Here is an 18,905-nt window from a genome sequence, read left to right as displayed (position 1 = left end):
TGTTATGCATTACTGCAGTGACAAAGCTGTGAATTGTCAGAGAATGTTCATCAAATACCTGAAATACAGGTATTTCAAGTCAACATCAGAAAGTAAGCCAGAAATAGTTTTGCCCAAACAAAATAAAACCCTTTTAAATTGAAAAATATATGATATTTTGATAAATCATGTATATCATATGAAATTCTATAGATAGAATAGATAACCAATTCATAGGTATCCATAATTGAATTACATAGTGACATTCGTACAATAATTTCATTATTTCCCTTTCAGTGTTACTCTGCACTGAAAAGTACCAATCATTTGTGGTACTTGTGCATGTCACGTGTGTTGATGAACTTGAGTTCTTAAAACAAGTTCTTCTATTATTCAGATAACTATCTAGAAAAAATGTTTATTCTCAAGAGTAAACATAATACTTTTTTTAAAATGTAAATTCCCAAGGATGGTCCTGTGCAAGGTTAAGGAGTTGGACTCCATCATCCCTGTGGGTCCCTTCCAACTTGGCTATTTTGTGATTCTGTGATATTTAATTACTTATTCATAAAAACTATGAGACAGTTGTTAATGTGGTGTAAGTCAGCTTTACTGACTAAGTTCGTGCTGGTCCTGAGTAATGATTTTTTTTTGTTTCTTCTTAGTAGTTGGCATATGTGTCTTGTCACATGGAAGCTTCAAATTTTTATTTTGAACAATGTTTTGTTGGGTTTAGATTCTTCAGTCCCTTTCTTGTATGTCTAAGCCCTTCAGTACAAACAAAACCTACTTTAATGGTTGTCACACTCAATAAAAATTGATTGTATTTTGTAATTTTTACCCTCTTTATAGGGTACAACGTAGTAGTTAGACCTCCTGCACTCTTACAAAATGTTCCCTTGTATTTGTTATTTTGAGAATGCCTTTGGAAGATCTTATGTCTTAAATAATTTTGCTTGGTTTATTGAATTTAGAGAAAGGTATTCCTCTGGCTTGGACTACATACAAAGTGATAATCTTTTCTTACTTGGGAATACTGTTTCATTACTGAGCAACTAAACACTTCTGTTGAAGTTCTTGATTGTTTCTGTCATTTAATTTTAAGAAGTGGGAATGGATACAAATAAAATATATAAAAAAATATTCTATAAAAACGGGGGGGGGGTGTTATATTTTGCATATCTTTTCTCCTGAACAGTATAAAATCCTCTTTTCAATAGAGAACATCCATCATTGGGGGGTTTATTAATTCCCAAAGATTATGAGAAAAACTAGAGATACTGCACTAGGTGGATTTGGGAGTTCAGATAGAAATTATATGAGCATTTAGACAGAAAAGATAAACAAAATAGGCTCCATCTACTTCTATTTTATTTCTACCTTACAATTGCTGATGGATAACTAAGCATGGAAATGCTGAACATACTATTTCAAAATATTTTTTTGCTCCCCTTGATCTCTTTGGTTCTTCAAGGGTCTTGACTATCCAAAGATCTCTGGATAACTCTTGGCTGTTCTCCAAATTTACTTCTCAGCAATGCTGTTGATGAGATTTGCCTGTGCTGAGTGGCTGAAGGGAGTACTATGTAGACTACAGGACACCTTGTTCATAGAAGACTACACAAAAGAATAATGTGAAAGTATGTGCATCATACAGGCATAGCGGAGTAAAGTTTTTTGTGTGCTTTTTGAACTTGTAAGCACCTGAGTGGATCCTGGAAGCATGCTGATTGTGGGTAGAAGTAGTTTACATCAGTAATTCTTCTCTCTCTGTGCATGTGGGTAGAATATCACCTCTTTAGTTTCGTCATTTTTGTAGAGCTGACGTTTGGTTTTGGCAGGGTTGGTTTTGGGGTTTTTTTTAAGAAAGAAACCAACTTAACTTTTCAAGTATGAAGCAATTCCATGTTGTTTCTCAAACTATATGTACAAGAAGTCTGCTCTTGGGTGTCTGGACTGAGAAACGTTATTTCTGTTCTTTTTAGTTGGATTGCAACTTCTATTTGTTAATGTTTTGGGAACCTGAGGAGCCCATGTGTGAACATGTGTCTGTGTATGTAGGTGGATGCTGAATTACCAAATTTTTATATATATACTCTTCATCCTATTTGTGGTTATTTATTCTACATTAATTTCTGAATAAAATACAATCTATCTTCTCTTTCACCACATTTGTTTATTATAATATTGCCAAAATATGTATCCAGTGTACTGGGGCTGAAAAGTTTGGATACCTTCAATACTTACCTTAGTACAAAGAATATTACACAGAATGGCTGATACATTTCATCTAAGTAGAGTCGATGACTATATAGCATTTAATCAATAATTCAGTAAAATTCAAAATCATAGAGTCAGTCACCAGCATTTCCAAACTTGGAAGGTTCCAGAGAAATTAGAATCTTAATATTTCTAGATGTTTGTGCAGTTTATTCTCCTGCTATTCTTCTGCTTTTCTAGGGTAAAAAACTTGGAATGGCTTTGTTATTCACTAGCATTAATATAAATAGCCATAACTATATATCTAATTCCAGTGTTAAATGACTGGAATAGCATTTTGAAGAAATACACCAATTTTTCTGTGTATTTCCTTGATATGAATGTGTTTCAACAATAGTCTACATAACTCTGAATGTAATGGTTTAAATTCTTTAATTAAATTAATCAGTTTAATCAAATGGCAGGATATTGTTTTGTTTTCTGACTCATTTTTTTAGAGAAACAGGGAATCTCATACAATCTGTTAGAGAGTGTACACCTGTATTAAACCAGTGCACTACTGTTCCTTTACTTTTTTTTGCATCTCTATGACTTATTTTTAATTGACCTAAGCAATCTATTCTTACATTATTACTGTTATTAGCCCTCCACTATGCAATCCCTACATCTTTCCCCAAACAGATCTTCAAGTTTTTGTCCCAAAATTCACTTCCTGAATCAGATTCAAACAGTTACAAATTAGCAAAAAAATGAAATCAGCAATTGCCAATGTTGTAGCTTCCTGTACACACTAGATGAAATAGTGCTTTAGGTTTATACATCAACTCAGAGAGGTGTCATATGTCTTAGTTATAGAAGATAAATGAGAAATTGTATTTAACATAAATGGAAGAGTACAGAAAGTGGTGACAGTTGGATGAATTGTAAGGAACAGTATTTATGCTGCCTTGATGTCAGTGCTAGGAAAATGAAGCTCATGAAGCTATTCAAGTGGAAATGTACCATGTTCACAAGAAAAGACATAAGCCTTTTAATATGGAGCAGTAGTTTGCAATGGATTTGTGTGATCAGAGGGCTGCAATAGAAGAGGTTAAGTAATCAGGAGATACTGGGAGAACTTCCTAGACCCTATTGTGACATGAATAGAGAGAAATAACTTTAAATGAGGTGTCTTAAAAGTACACTGTTGAAGGTAAGACTTGGATTTGCTTCAGTATAGGGAAAGGAACAAATTGAGCATAAACAGCATGCTAGGGATAAATACCAATTACTACCAATAAATAGTAGTAGTGCTGCATTCTGCAGAGGCAGGAACAAGTAGCAAAATAGAAAATAATTTGGGGGAAGGTCCAAGTATGAAATCCTATTTTCCTTGAATTTAGAAGATGAAATTTGTACTGTTTCAGTAGTTTAGGAATCTCAAAGGAAGGGTTCAGCTTTTGCATAATCTAATATGTTAGATTATAATAAAGACATCAAAGAGAGAACACAGAAAGCACAGGCTGAAATATGATAACCGCTGAAGCAGAATGAACTAGTCGATGAAGAGATTGGACAAGAGAAGGAGGTTTGCAGTATAGTAGATCTTATTTGTAGTCTGAAAAAATAATAAATACCTAGCAAAAAGGGGAAAAGGGCACGAGATTTAGGGAAAAAAACCTCCATTTTTTTTCCCTTTCATTATTTACTTTTATAATTTTTGAAAGATATTCTCATTTACATTGATCAGTGCTCTCATGTTCATAACTACTTATTATGTAAGTGATAAAGCATTTTTAAGCATCAAAAAATGTTGGTCATCACCTGATGTGATAGTCTTGTGACAAAATCCTATTTCATCTTTTATTCAGCTGTGAACTCAGACACTACTATAAATATTTTTATTTCATTAATTCTGGTCCTAGAGTTGGAAGTCAATTTAGTCAAAAGTCACTGAGATGAAAAAGTAGCTTCTGTTATAATCTAATCCTTACAGGATAGCTATGTCACAAACAAGTTTCTGTAGTTTTAAGGTAGAAATTTATGTACCCCACTATCTGAAAATTCCAGACCTGACTTGTAGATAAACATTATCTGGAGCTATAATTTTTGGTAAAAAGAACTCTGAACCATTTACTGCCACATGGTACTACCAACTGCCTGGAAGTCATATAGATCTTGCTACTATAAATGTATTCACTGAATACCTGTAATATGCTAAAGACCACGCTAAATACCATTCTTTTTCCAAAACAGTCTGGGGCCTGTAGTGATTGCTATGTAATGCTTAGGTGTATTTAGTGACAAAGTAGACTTCTGACAAATGTGTCAAGCTTTGTGTGGAAAAAAAAAATTCTTCTCGTTTCTCTTACATTCTACTGTAAATTTCTGGGAGGTTTTAGGAGTGGACGGGGGGGGGCTGTTTTTTATTATTGTTATTTTCCTGTCTGTTTCCAAATATTCACTTTTTGCCTTAATAGCAAGAACAAATCATGTAGTTCTTACTTTCTGTTCTGCATGTCTTATATAGACTGTGACAGAAATAATGCCATTTTTTTGTTAATTGACATGGAAAAATGAGATAAAAAGTTATAGTTTAGATTTGGGATTTCAAGATAGTTTATAAATGTGTATTATGCACATAACTGTATAGAAGACAGGAGAAGTAAATTCTGTATAAATATATTAAGGGTATATATAATTTATATATTATTTATATAATATACAAATATTTCTTGTATTATATATAGTATACATAATTATATAAATATATAACACTTACATAATTTTAATTTTCACTAAGAATATTTGTTTTAGAGCTTGTACATTCAAACACAGGCTTACATACACACACCCTTATAATATATATTGCTGACCAATAATTTATGCCAGAATACTGACAGAGGAAAGATCTAATGCATTAATAGCACAGACAATAATTTTATATCCAAGCTCAGCTACTTAAGGCCTATATTAGGAACACCTTTTCCAGAATACATATTGAGAAAATTAACTCTGGTCACAGATTTTTTTTATTAAGGGAGGAAAACTTAGAATGATCAAGAATTTCCAAACCCTTCTTTCACATTGTAGGTCTTAAGTTTCGTAGTCTCTTACTTTATTTGTATTGTACTCTATATGAAGCAAGTTTTGAAGTGAATGAAATCACCTTTTAACTCAAAATTTGAAAGGCTGGATATGGTGCAGACTTCTCCACACATTTCTCTGTATCAAGAAACATATGACATAATAAAGTTAAACCTTTTATCTACCCATCATCAACAAATATATTTGAAAAAAAAAATTAGTGTGTTGAATCAGGGTCCTTAGCATCCTCTTGCATATAAATTGATGAAGAGTACAGTAGCTAACTGGGATTTACACCAATCAGGATTGGTACAGTCATATTGTTTCAGAGCACACCCAGCAAACAGATTTGGCAGACGAAGGATGAGATTTTTCTGGATCACAAAGTTCAGGTTCTTACAGGTTTGCATGTGGATTTGGTGACCTAGAAAAGAATTTGTTACTTTCCTGTAATACTAAGTTCCAAGGATATTTCATATGTCCATGCTTTTCTGAGTTCTCTCTATTTGGATGCCCAAATTTTGTAGGAAATTGCCAGTAGGTGGCCCTGAATGCTTCATTGTTTCTGGCCTAAGTACACAATATGTGTGTAGATGATCAATTGGCAACACCTAAAAATTATTATTGTATTAATGCCAAATGTAAGACAATTCCAATCTTAAATTATTAATGTGTGTGTCATGTATTAAAAAAAAAAAAAAGTCAAAAAGATTGAATGCTTAGAAGCGATAATCTAATGAGGGTATGATACTTGAAATACCTCTGAAATTAATTTGGGTTTCAGTGGAGTTGTGCCGTCTTTGATGTCTGTCATTTTTCTCTGGTAGTCTAAGAGTTGTCCACATTTAACAATTAAAGATTATGGCTCTGATCCATTTCAAAGATGCAGATGCTTACAGCTCTTTGGAACTTCTGTGAGTGTTAGTACTTCTACAAAATCAGGTCCAGGTTTTTAAAAGCCTATAGCCCTAATGTAAGAAAACTATCAAGCCAATGCATGTTAATGATACTGATTCACCAGATTCTCAAGCACATGTTGTTCATAAGTGGAATAGAAAAGTGATAATGCAGTGCTTTACTTCATAACATAGATATTTTTTTCATAAGAATTAAAAAGAGAGGTGTTACTATTAAAAAGTAAGAATATGAGTACATTCCAAATAAGAAAATAGAATACAGTGTCCTACAGCATTATAAACAAATTATTGAACAGTGTCTGCCCATTTGGAAAAAAAAGTAACTATTAACACTAATATGGAACAAGAATATTCTCTCTATATAGCATATATATGTGCATATATGCTATATATATGCCATATATATGCTATATATGTGCACCCTATTGTGTGCACTTTTATCTTGGTTGCTTTCTTGTTTGAATTGTGTTTCAATAATTAACAAGGAAAAATAAATACAAATAAATTAAAATAAAATTTTATTAAATAAAACCAATTGTGTTTCAAACATAGTTCAATCAAAAATTGAAACTGCAACTAAGGAAAATTGTTTAAAATCATATTTGAAAGTAACTTCTCAAGCTAAAAGTATTCTTTTTTTTTGTAAGTTTTGTCATAGATTATTGTGTGTTCATCTTCTTTCAACACACAGACTCAGATGTAAACTTCTAATACTCTTTTTAAATTTAAATCCCCTATGTTGATTTCCCTTTTAATGGATGAAAAGATAGCAAACACTTTAATAAATGCATAAATAATACCGATTCAGAAGTAATTATCCTAAGGAAGATGGTAACACTGGAACAACTTTTCTGTAAATACAAATAAGAAAAAAACTAAATATCATTTCTTGGGAGATTATTCCTCATTGGAGAACATATGTAGAAGGCTCAGTCTCCAGGACTGCTCTTATGAAGTCACACAGAATGTGTCTTACTCTTGTTATAAATCAGTACCTTTCTTAAATGGAGAGCTGCAAAGGTACCAGTGTAGTTGTGGACTTGGAACCTATAAATTTCAAAATGTAAAGGTTAGAAAACTGTACTCCTGAACCAGGAGCAATATCACAAACTTAGAAAAGAAGAAATAGTTCCCACTTTAATAAAGGAAGGTGATGAACTGTGTAATTAAAATTCTTTAATATTTGGCACTGATTACACAATTCACTGCTTGACCTTTTTAATCAGCCCTCACAACCTCATTTGCGTAGATGCAGTGACTGTCCATCCAAGCTTTTCATTTTCTGTCTTCCTAGGGAGGTACAGGAGAATTCTATACATCAGCTAAGGATAAATTCTTCTACCTAAGTTCTGGTCCATGACTGACTAGCAAGACATATATGACTTTATATTCTGGACCAGGACCTTTCCTAATTTTATTGGTGTAACTATGACCTTGACAATTGAATACATTCAGCCTAAGGAATGGATTTGGTTTGGATAGGGATTCCCTATACTAAGACAAATGGAGAACATAACCAAAAGACATTGTATTTCAGACTATGAAATAAGTAGCTATGATACTTTAATAGTATCCCTTAGAGCTAAAAGTTGAAAGCGATGAGCTCACTGTAAAGCCAGGTAAAATACAAGTGAGAAATTATATTGTGGAGCTTATGCAGAGTAAATTATAATTTTTACAGATAAGTTTAAAAAATACTTCAGGTACCAAATGTCTTAAGAGGTGAGTTAATGCATAGCCTGTAACTCCAGTTTATGTTGTCTAAACATGAATAAAAACTATGGCAGTTCTGACATTTTCCTCTCCCACGCCTTTACAGTTATTGATAGTTAAAGCATTCATAGTGGGCAAATGGAATGATGTTAAGTGAGGTCAGCTATGCTTTTTGCTGGTTCAAGTGCTCCTGCAGTTTACTAAACAACTTCTAGTAGCTGCTGAATTCACCTATCACTGAGGAAAGAAAAATCTTTGAAAGAAAAATGAAGGAATAATTAGCAGCAGGGATGATAATTCAGTGTTGTCTGAAATAACATTAAAGAGAAAAACAAAAAACTTTTGTACCAAAAAAAAAAAAAGAAAAAAGTTTTCTGATGACTCATAAAAGCTCTGAGTTGAAGGTACAAAAAAGAAATAACCTATAAAGTTGATGTATAAGGGTAGAAACTAAAAAGTTGAATATCCCCATGCAACAATGATGCTTCCTCTGCAGTCTCTTCCAGTTCTGGCATCCTCTTCCTTATGTTTCAAAACATATCTGTTATTCAGCAGAATGGTCCCAAAAACTGAAGGGTCTCCAGAATTGTACAGATTTTTTTTTCCATAATATCACTATTTTATTCTTTATATTTATATGTCTTTTGTGATCCAAAAGTAGGTAGCAATTTGTGAAAAATAGTATCATATATGCAATTGCTTTGGAATCCAATATCAGAAACTGCCATTGAAATGTCTTAGTAGATCATATCAGTAAAAGATGGATCAGAGTAACATGATTGCCATGTGTCCCCTCTTGCATATAGTGGTGATATATTTTTTAACCTTATAGACTGGTAAATACAATTGTAAGTATAAATGAGTGTGTATTTTTAATTCTAGAAATAGCACAATAAACAACATTCATGGCGGGTGTGACAAGCAATTTATGTGTAACATTTACCTCTATATGAATTTCAAAATAAAGGATAGTTTTATTTCCCAATAAAATAAATTTATTCAGAAGGCCAATATTACATCCCAACACAGAAAATAATCATAAAATTAAAACTAATTTTAAAGTATTTCTTAAACATATCTGAAGGAACAGTTGGACTGTTTGCATGAAAATAAAGTAATTGCATTTTTTATTTTGCAAAAGGCAGTGGGCTCCAAGTTTATATAGAGAATCTTAAAGAAAATATATTTTAAAATAATGATGACAGACAGGAGTATCTCTTTTCCATCTCTTTTCCTCCCCAGGTAAAAAAGAAGAATGTTCTCAGCTGGATACTGCTTTAGATGAGAAATTACAAAGGAGAAAAGATTTCACATACCAGTGGCTTCATGCACAGCATTTGGATTATGAAGCAGCGAGTTCCAGAAATACGAAGTGGTGAGGTCATTGCCTTTAAATTAGATTTTTTTTTATTTTAAATTTCTCTTGTAAAGTGAAACCTAGGTTAATAGTTCTAAAACAAACATGATTTTGCAGCTAGCAGACAGTACACCATATTTCTGGATCCCAAACATGTCACCCTTTAGAATTTGTTTAGTAATCATTGTATAGATACTTCTTCCACAGTGAAAATTAAATGATAAACAGTGCAGAATCTCATGGTAAATAACTACATAGTTTTATGTTAGCAATGCAGTGGTTTTTAGACCATAAAGAGTGTAGGAAAAAAGTTTTTATTCATCATATATTTTATAATGTTATTGATATATATTATGGGTTTAGGTAATTAGATCAACTGTAACATTAGCTATATTGTTAGATTTGATTAAAGAAGTTAAAAAATACCTTTTTTTAACTAGATAGTGTGTATTTATATTTTGTCTTCAAAACATAAACCCAACTTTTACCTCTTCATAGTATACTGTTTTAAAATGTTGTAAAATGCTCCTTCTGTATTCAGTTTTTGTTATTGAACAGATAAAATATCAACACAATTAAGGGAAAGGTTAATATGCCCTAAACTAACATGAAGACACAGTAAGTATATTTTGGTCATAAATTCAATGTGGCATCATTGATACCTTAGTGAAGTCACTAGTAGACACAATGCAAAGCACCTCTAATAAAACCAAAGTGTCAGTAGGCAGGTATGGCTCCATATTGTTCTGTCTTGTGTGGAAAAATATTCCACATACCCAGTTTGTATCAATGACTGTAGAAAGTATAGGAAGAATGTGTTCCTTAGGAAATATTTATCTGGCTTTGCCAAAATATTTATCTGTCAGTCATGTTCCATAATAGTGAAATACTCCCAAGTGTTTGTTTAAGATAACTTCCATGACTTTTAATTTGAATGAAAATACTGGAACAGAAACATGTAATGATGTTTGAAAGTGAGAAGGCACAGAAATTTATAAAAGAATTTTCTTAAATATTATTATGCTACCTCTTGAGATGTGTGCAATGCACTAGTATTTGTACTAGTGAAAAAATCATAAAATTATTTTTTAATGTGGCATAAGTCCTGATCTCCATTGGAACGTCACTGATAGACAGTTTATAACAGCTGATACATTTAGGCAACTGAGAACAATTTGATTCCTACATAGAGTAATATTACAACTGGTTTGGCTGCAACTTATGTCAACACATGCAAAAATTCATGCATGGTTGCATTTATTGACATATATATTTTAACTTAGTATTCTGTCTTTTGAATAGACAATTGCAAATTATTTATTTTAATCTTAAGTACAAAAAAATTAATATTAATCTGCTACTTTATCAGTTAATATTACTTTCTATTATGAATTTTAATAATGGGATTATTTTTAAAAATAAGCAGGATTGTTGCTAGGAAAAGATTCTGCACAGGTATTTCAGAGAACCCAGTACAGTGGAACATATTGAAATTTCTATCCTATGTTTTTCCCAGCTGTCGTTTTTTGCCTGAGTTAGATCCTGCGATATGTGACAGTAGACAAGTACAGCTTGTGGTAAGAACTTGTTTCTTTGTGAGATTTTTCTGAATTCAGGTATTTCCAATCCACACTTTGTGTAAAAAGAGGAGGATTTTTTGATTAATATAATTATTTACTGTTGTCTCTGTTTGGCAAGCAAGTTACTCATTGATAGAGATCAGAAGAAATATTTTAGCACAAGAACCCGTGTTTGTACATAGAGTTCTAGTTTCATGTCTCACACTGAGTTTGTTTTTAAGACATCAAATGCCACTGTGTGTTTTTTAAAGCTTCTACGTCAGCATTTGAAAAAAAAAAAAAAGAAAAAATTAAATATGGTTCAATACCAACTACATTATTTACTAAAAATCTATATTCTTGTCTATTGAACAACTTTAAATATTCTCAAATTCTATATGTCACATAACTAAATCATTTTAATATACCTTCAGTGTCATTTATTGAAATACAGTAAGTTGGAATTGTATATTAATATGGTATCATTATTAAAAACATTGCATAAAATTAGACTATACTCACTCCGTTTTATATATATATATATACACATATATATATATATATACACTTTACATTTTATTGCCAAATTAGCAATATTCTTATTGATATTAGTATGTGGGGTTTAAAAGGTGGGGCAAAACAAGAAACTATACAGAATTAGTGATTTATACACATATACATGATGTAAAATATTGCATAAAAAGTATTTCCCAGTTAGACGATGTGTCATATGCCTCATTTTGTTCTCTGAGCAATCTTGCCCTTTTCTAACCTCTGTCTTCTTTAGCTTCACCACCTGTGCAATTTGCATGTTTTGGAAACAATTCCATAAACTCTTCTAAAATTCATCTTTGAAAAAAATGCTTTTGAGGTTTAGATATTGCTATTACTGTTTTCTTTAAGACAGATTTTGTCAAATATTTTTCTCTGGCATGGGATGTGTCCAGTTTTTAGGTTCTTTTAAAGTTCTTTTAAAGTTCTTTTAAAGTTTAGGGGTTGAAATCATGAACCAAGTGATTGTGGTGGGGTTTGATTGCAGCAGCACCAATAGTTATTTGTTAGGCTGAGTCTAAAACAGTAATTGATCTAATTTGAGCAAATCATAATCTAATAATGTTATCTAAATTACATATCATGTAATTATTGGTAAGCATATGTGCACATAGGTAGATTGTATGTTATTTACAATAAGCTGTTCTGTCCACAAAATACTGCTGCAATCCCACAATAGTATTATGTGGTGTGCCCACATAACTGGCAAAGTTATGGAATTGTCACAGCCTGTGCCACATAATTACATAGCTATTCCACATGAATGAAATGCAGAGAAAATTGAAATAGAGGGTTCAAAAAATAGAAAATGGAATAAAATGTATATCTAATGCAGAAAACACTACTATATAGGCAATGAAATAATGATGTGGTTTGTACACACAGATGGCTGGAGAATTTTGGGTTTAAAATTTACATGGGTTCTTTTTTAAAGGCTGAAATGTGAACAACTACTGCTTTTGCACAATAGGTGAGTTAAAAGCTATGAAATCATGATAAAAAGGAAGTTAACACTTAGCTTCAATCATTATCAAACATTTCTGGTAAACCGAAAGAAAGTAAATATAGAAATATACAGTAAATAAATAATATACAGTAAATAAGAAATATACAGTAAAGTAAAAGAAAAAAGAGAAAAAGAGAGAGAAATAGAAGAGGAAAGCATTCCTGGGCAGTTCCAGTAGTTTATTCATATGTCATATGCTCGATCATGAAGTTTCCTGATGTGTAATAGGATCCTTGGATTTTATGTGTTCCATAAGCCTGCATTCTGAAAGTACTAAATTAATATAGTTTTCTAACTGCTTTTTGTGCACATTCCAATAATTTAAAACTTTATTTTTCAGGGATACAAAATGGTATTTCAATGGTTGCATATTAACAGCAAAGTCTTAGCACTTCTTACTGGGGATTATTCCTATGTAGTAACCTGCAGTAAATCTAAGACTGTATTATCTGAATCTTGGTCATTTTGATGATTTTTCTTACTAATACTACCATAGAAGTGCTTAGGAAGGCATGCTGACTTACAGTTTAAACTTACTACTTTAAATTAGTATGATTTTGTTGAATAACAAGTAGGATGAACTTCCTGATTCTTTTTTTATGAAGTTTAACTTACCTACAGGGTTAACCATTTCACTGTTGATCAGTATCTCCAAATCATATATTCAAGATATAAATCATTAAATTCAAGATATAACTTGAATTTAAAAGCGCTTATCTCTGAAGGTTACAGAATATCTTGATAATTTTACATAGGAATACACAAATATACAGATGCAAAGATGTGTTCAAGGCTAAGATTCCTCTTGACTGAACTTAATTTCCAATTAATTGGAAAAAAGGATTTGTAGTAATAAAACCAAGGGCATAAAGTCTAAAGAGTTGACTATGGTGATCACTACAGATGGAAGTCCAATACTACACTCTGCAAAAAACTGTATCAATATCTTAAATTTCTTCCAAATTTTGGCTCTAAGCTATAAATATAAAAGGGAAGGTTTTAATTAGCTTCAGAGAACTTTCAATCAACTTCTTTACAAACCTGAAATTAAGTTTGCTCCAGTGATTAATACAACCTTAAATATTAATACGACTGTAATTGGGTGAAAACACTTATCTTTATTTGAAATAAAATAACAAATATTTTACATCAGAGAGACAGACAGCCCTGTTAAAAGCTATCATATAATCCTGAATATTGTTGTCTACAAGATGATGAAGCCTCAGTTTATATGATGGTATAGATTGGATACTGTGGAAAGGCTATCTGTTTAGAATACTGTGGTCTCCTGGGTCTTTGGGAATTGGGATATTAGAAAACTTTTGCGGTGTGTTGAAAGGTTAGATGGAAATAAGAATGATCAGTTCCATTGGTTTGAATCTCTCTGAGCATCACAATGATTACATTACTTCTACTAATGAAAGACTAAAAGCTTTCTATTTAAAGATTTTGAATATAGGAAGTTGTCACAACCTTAAAGCAACTGTAAATATTAAGTCCAAAAAAATATAAAGAATTGGCAGGATAAAACATTACTCTTTTCAAAGTTTCTTGATGCTACTCTGGAAGAGAAAATAAAATATTGATGTTTACAGCAATAATAAAGCCTGCTACCTGTGCAAAGCAAAACTTTAAAATCTTGGTCATTAAACAAAAGGCAAGCATTAGAAAAAAAGGGATAAACTTTCTGTGCGAACACAAAGGGTATGCAGTCACTAAGGAAGAGTGTAAAATCTCTGTATCTTTGGAGGTTTTGGTTTGAAAATGCACGGGCTTTTTAATGAATTTTACATTAAACAGTGACTGAGTAAAGACAGGGAAATGAAACAGGTCTCCATTTCATCTGAGCTCTCTGAGTTAGACTGGACTACAAAGCCTGTCTGCGTTGGTGTAGTGCTGCTCTTGGTACAGTGAGCTAGTTTGAACAGGAAGTCTGGAGATTGTCTCCTCCAGAATAGCCTACAACTTCACAGTAACAGCATTTTCCTGAGAAAAAGGGAGCTGCAGGCTTTAACTCTCTGGGAGTTGAGACCCAGTCTCTCGATACCTGATTGAGTAGTCATGCTACTACAATGTTACAAAAAAGTTTGGTGACATTACTACTAGCATAGTCTTTCCTTTTTTGTAGTTTGTTTGTTTTTATATGTAAAAAGAAAGGATCTCTACTCAGTTAGACACCTAGCTTCTGAAAGGCACCTAGATTTTCAACCCAGATAGGAAGGACTTAATCTGCTTTTCTGGACTCCACTTCTGAAGGTCCAGAGACTAGAAAATTCTATCTTTATGTTTATTACTTCCAGCTGACTGACTCTACACTGGAGATTTTGTAGGTTGTTCATCTGCAGTGTCTTATTTTTCTCAACATTGTTATTGGCCCTCAGTATCTAGTGAACAGCAGAGTTAGATGGCTGCATAGTTTTCGTTTCCTTCATGAGTAAGTGAAGTTGTTTCTGCAAAACTAACAATCTACAATTTACAGTATGTGGTATCTTCCAGGTCAGAGTTTTTAAACTTTGCCCTACATGTTCCCAAAATACCATTGCTAAAATGAAATATGATTTTCATTTCTATTTTGCCATATTTGTGTGCAAGTAACCTACCTCATGCCAAAACACATGACCACTGGATGTTAGAAGTTTATAATTAATACAATACTCTTAGCTAAAGTATAATTAAAATGCTGTCTGATAGTTATGGCTAATTAGCAAAAACCTAAAAGATTAAATTACTCACTGGGCCCTTGTCTGATTGAAGTGATATGTGTCCTGGATAAAACATAAATACTGCAGGAAATAATCCAATATGACATCTCTGACATTCAACTATAACTTAAATTATAGACTGGTCAGTAAATGATCTTAAGCTGTTTAAGGTTTCATCAGCCGTCTGCAAGATTGATTTTCTTCAAAATTACTGTACTAAAATGTTTTCTTTTGTTGTTGCATTGACTCAGATCACAAACCACAATTTTAAGATCGGCTCTTATTTACAAAAGTGCTTTGACATAGTGCATTTGTTCAGCCTAGGCAACAAAAAAGGATTGTGGTATCATTTTGAAGAAGGTTGTTTGACAGACCCTGTTTGTTTATTTGGAGTAATGTGAGCTACATTCAAAAAATGTTATATTTTGTTTCATGATTGTGTACATTCTCTCCCACTGCTTCCAGGCAAGCCCTGTAAGCAGAGAAGACATGGATTTAGAACTTGTTTCTATGGCCAGTGGAAGTGCTTTGACTGAGAACAGAGAAAAAAACACGCTGCCACACAGACACTCAACAAGATCTTCAAGTAAGTTGTGGGTTCTTTCAATATCAGTATTAAAGATCACTTTAAAATGCTAGGTAGAACTGAGTGTGCTTGAAATCCTTAATAACACATGCTACTTATCTTTCTGTTTCTTTTTTACCTAAAGCCTTTTCATTCATTTTCTACAGTTCTATTTAAAAACTGCATCTTTAATATCAATAGACCTTCCTCTTGTGATTTTAATGGGAAGTTGCCAGTGACATATTCTAGGTCTTCTGATGTTTGAGCTCTTAAAAGATTTTCTTTTCCCTAAATTATAATACAGATTTGGTTCTTTTATCTTTGCTTGATTTTTTTTTCCAAAAGAGTTTTTAAAAATGCTTGTTTTGTTATCTGAATACTAGAACACATATCCTAAATCAAGGCACAGATTTCTGTCGTGTTGATTACCAGTTATGCTGTAGTATATGATCCCACTGAGCTTACTATAGCTCAGTAGCAGAGGATCCCTTTAAAGCCTTGTATTTTTACCACTCTAATATCATACAACTTAACAAAATAATATATATATATAAAAAATACAAAAATAATACTTGAAAGTCATAAAATGATAGAATTTTAAGTTTCATGTCTTACTTTGCGTAACATAACTGAAGAAATGTTAATATATTTCTGATAAGGTCATACTATATTTTGTCATTTGTGTACAATGTCTTTTTCAAATAACTAAAACTCCAACCCCCAAAAATATGCATTATGAAAAATATAAGCTGTGTTAAATAATTTTGGAAAAGTTATCAAAATTCCTAGAACTTTTTAAGGAGTAAATTTTCTTGAAATGTTTTATATCAAAGTAGAAAATGGATTATTTCATAAATTATATGTAATTACTGAATTGGCTTTTTGATTATGTTTTCATGTATGCTGACTTTTCACTTTCAATGAGAAGCAAATTAAAATTCAAGAAAAACATGTAAAAATACTTGATATCTCTATTTTTCTGACATACTTTTTGAAGGTTTTGGAATAAAGATTTATTTACATTATATTAGTTCACCACAGTAACAGTGAGTACAATTTGTTTGTGCTTATTCACTCGATTTACATTCCTAAAATTAGATTAGATGAAATTTATCATCACAGTCTAAGTTAATTTTATCCATGGAGAAAGAGTATGATTCTTTCTCTGTGCCTGCCATCTTAGAAAAGAACAAATTGTGTCCTGAGTTTTCTTGCTTTTCTCCATTGGTTAGTGATGAAGCCACACCATTTAAATTAGATGAGATTCCTAACTGCTAAGATCCTGAATTTAGATGAGATAACTCTAAGCTACTGATATCAATGGCAAAATTATTATTATATTCATATATCCAGAATAGAATGCATGCATATCTTGAATAATTGAGTTAAATATTATACTATAATATATATTATAGTATATAATATAACTGCTTTCTAGATTGTAACCTACACTGTAACTCCATCCAGAAAAATAAATAAAAGTAAGCTCTTTTGACAAATACAGGCATGTAGAACTTGCCTATGTTAGGAGTTTGGGAAAGATTTTTTTCTTCAGGAAAGAAAAAAGTGTCATTGTAGTGTACCTTCAATAAGGAGAGACTAGAAAAGGAGTAGGGACAATAGTCAACTGGCAGAGCCATAAGTGTGTGTGAGAGAGAGAGAGGGCAGAGGCAGGAGGCAGAGGGAGAAAGAGAGTTTACAGTAATATAAATATACTTCCAAAAAATACACATCTACAGCATAACTACATTCACTCTCCTTTCGGTAGTCCAGGGACAATGTTAAAAAAGGCCCTGGTCTTACACCTTTTTACATAAGTTTCTTCATGTGTGTTTATATAAATTTTATCATCATGGATTTGAGAAATTAAACAGTGGTGATACATTCAGTGGTAATGCATATTCTATATAAAACCAAACATAACTATTACCTTTGTGTGTTTCATATGCTGTATATAAACATGTTTGTTACATTAGTTCTGTTTACCAAAGACCGTTGCTTTTCAATGATCAAAAATAAATTATTAGCCCTGTGGGATCCTTAGTGTAAATATATCATAAATTTGCCTTTACTTAGAATGTATTTGTTATAAAATGCTTTCCTGTTGTGTAGTCTCTCTTGGTTTTGCTTTCTGAAATATTAAATGAAGATGTATCCCTTTTGAGTTAACTTGCTTTTGTATTACAGATTATTATAAAGATTCTGTGACTTCAGAGGTGCTGTCACTTGAATAAATTGTTAAATCATTTTCCTTATATATAACTTGTAATTTAGAAATTGTATCAATAAATTGTTGAGATCTTACAGGCTGGAAAGTGGGGTCTAAAAATGCAAGATAAATGATTCTGAAGTATATTTACTTAAAAATAAAAAAACCCAAATCTATGTGATACTGAAATAAAATGCCTTTTATATATACTACAGGGAAATGTAGTGTGAATGGTCATATCTTTGTAAAGACAAAACATGCAACACTTCAAAGTTATTATCCTTTAATTCACAGGGGTTTTTAGAAAGGCTAAGTCAGGATTTTCAGAAATATTTTTGGGAACTTCCCAACTATTATGAACTTTATATATTTTCCAAAGGTGGGTTCTTTGAGTTCGGGGTTAAAAAATTTTAAGTCTTTTATAACCCAAATTTACTATTTTTTCTCAAAAAGTTGGATGAGAAAACTGACTTAATTCTGTTCCTTGACAAAGCAAAATTAATTAAGTAATAAAATAAATGCTTTTAACATTGTATATCTTAGTTTAAGGAAACCATTTTTTTACTTTTAAGTATTTGATTTGGTTCCCTCTTACACATCCAAAGGGAAAACTGACTGTTAATTAAATTGACCCAGTATTAAAAAGTAAAGCTTAAAAAAAAAATTAAATATAACCTAAAGAAAGAGTAGCCATTGTTCAGTTGGGCTATTTAGTTATCTATCTAATTTAGGACCTTGCTTCTGTTGATGGCCAGTTGTTATGATCTAAGAACTTTATATATATATACTACATTATATTCTTTCTGGAAACCATAGTTATTGTTTTATGATCCCAGGTAACTATTTTTTCTATTGCTTGAGCTGATTTTTTTGGGTGGGGGTAGCTGGGGGGTTTTTTTGTCCATTCTTACCTGACCACTGCTAAAATCTTAGTCTCTGGGATACCTAGTCCCAATAAATTGCAAAAGTAGTTGTTTTAGCACGGCCTTTTGCTGATTATATTTTCTACCTTTTATTTTCACATAGATTTACCTTACTTTTGTAAAAAAATAACGGAAAA

The 18,905-nt window shown here is 31.8% G+C and overlaps 1 protein-coding gene across 7 annotated transcripts in view; it reads left to right on the top strand.

The window, feature by feature from the left end:
- LRRIQ1 (leucine rich repeats and IQ motif containing 1) overlaps positions 1–18,905 on the top strand; it is a 110,874-nt gene that overhangs the window by 76,975 nt on the left and 14,994 nt on the right. For 6 of the 7 annotated variants that reach the window (XM_051770028.1, XM_051770025.1, XM_051770027.1 and 3 more), the window contains 3 exons: positions 9,138–9,270; positions 10,769–10,829; positions 15,537–15,657. In XM_051770028.1, coding sequence (XP_051625988.1) covers positions 9,138–9,270; positions 10,769–10,829; positions 15,537–15,657 — 315 coding nt within the window. Of the gene's footprint in view, positions 1–9,137; positions 9,276–10,768; positions 10,830–15,536; positions 15,658–18,905 lie in introns of those variants that run through there. The other variant, XM_051770031.1, reaches the window with a different exon arrangement.

This window comes from Manacus candei, unplaced genomic scaffold (assembly GCF_025592945.1).
Source record: "Manacus candei isolate 608988 ecotype Guabito, Panama unplaced genomic scaffold, ASM2559294v1 h1tg000114l, whole genome shotgun sequence".
In the NCBI taxonomy this organism is placed as follows: domain Eukaryota; kingdom Metazoa; phylum Chordata; class Aves; order Passeriformes; family Pipridae; genus Manacus; species Manacus candei.
Note: the sequence above shows the minus strand (reverse complement) of the source record. Positions and strands in the feature narration are given on the sequence as shown.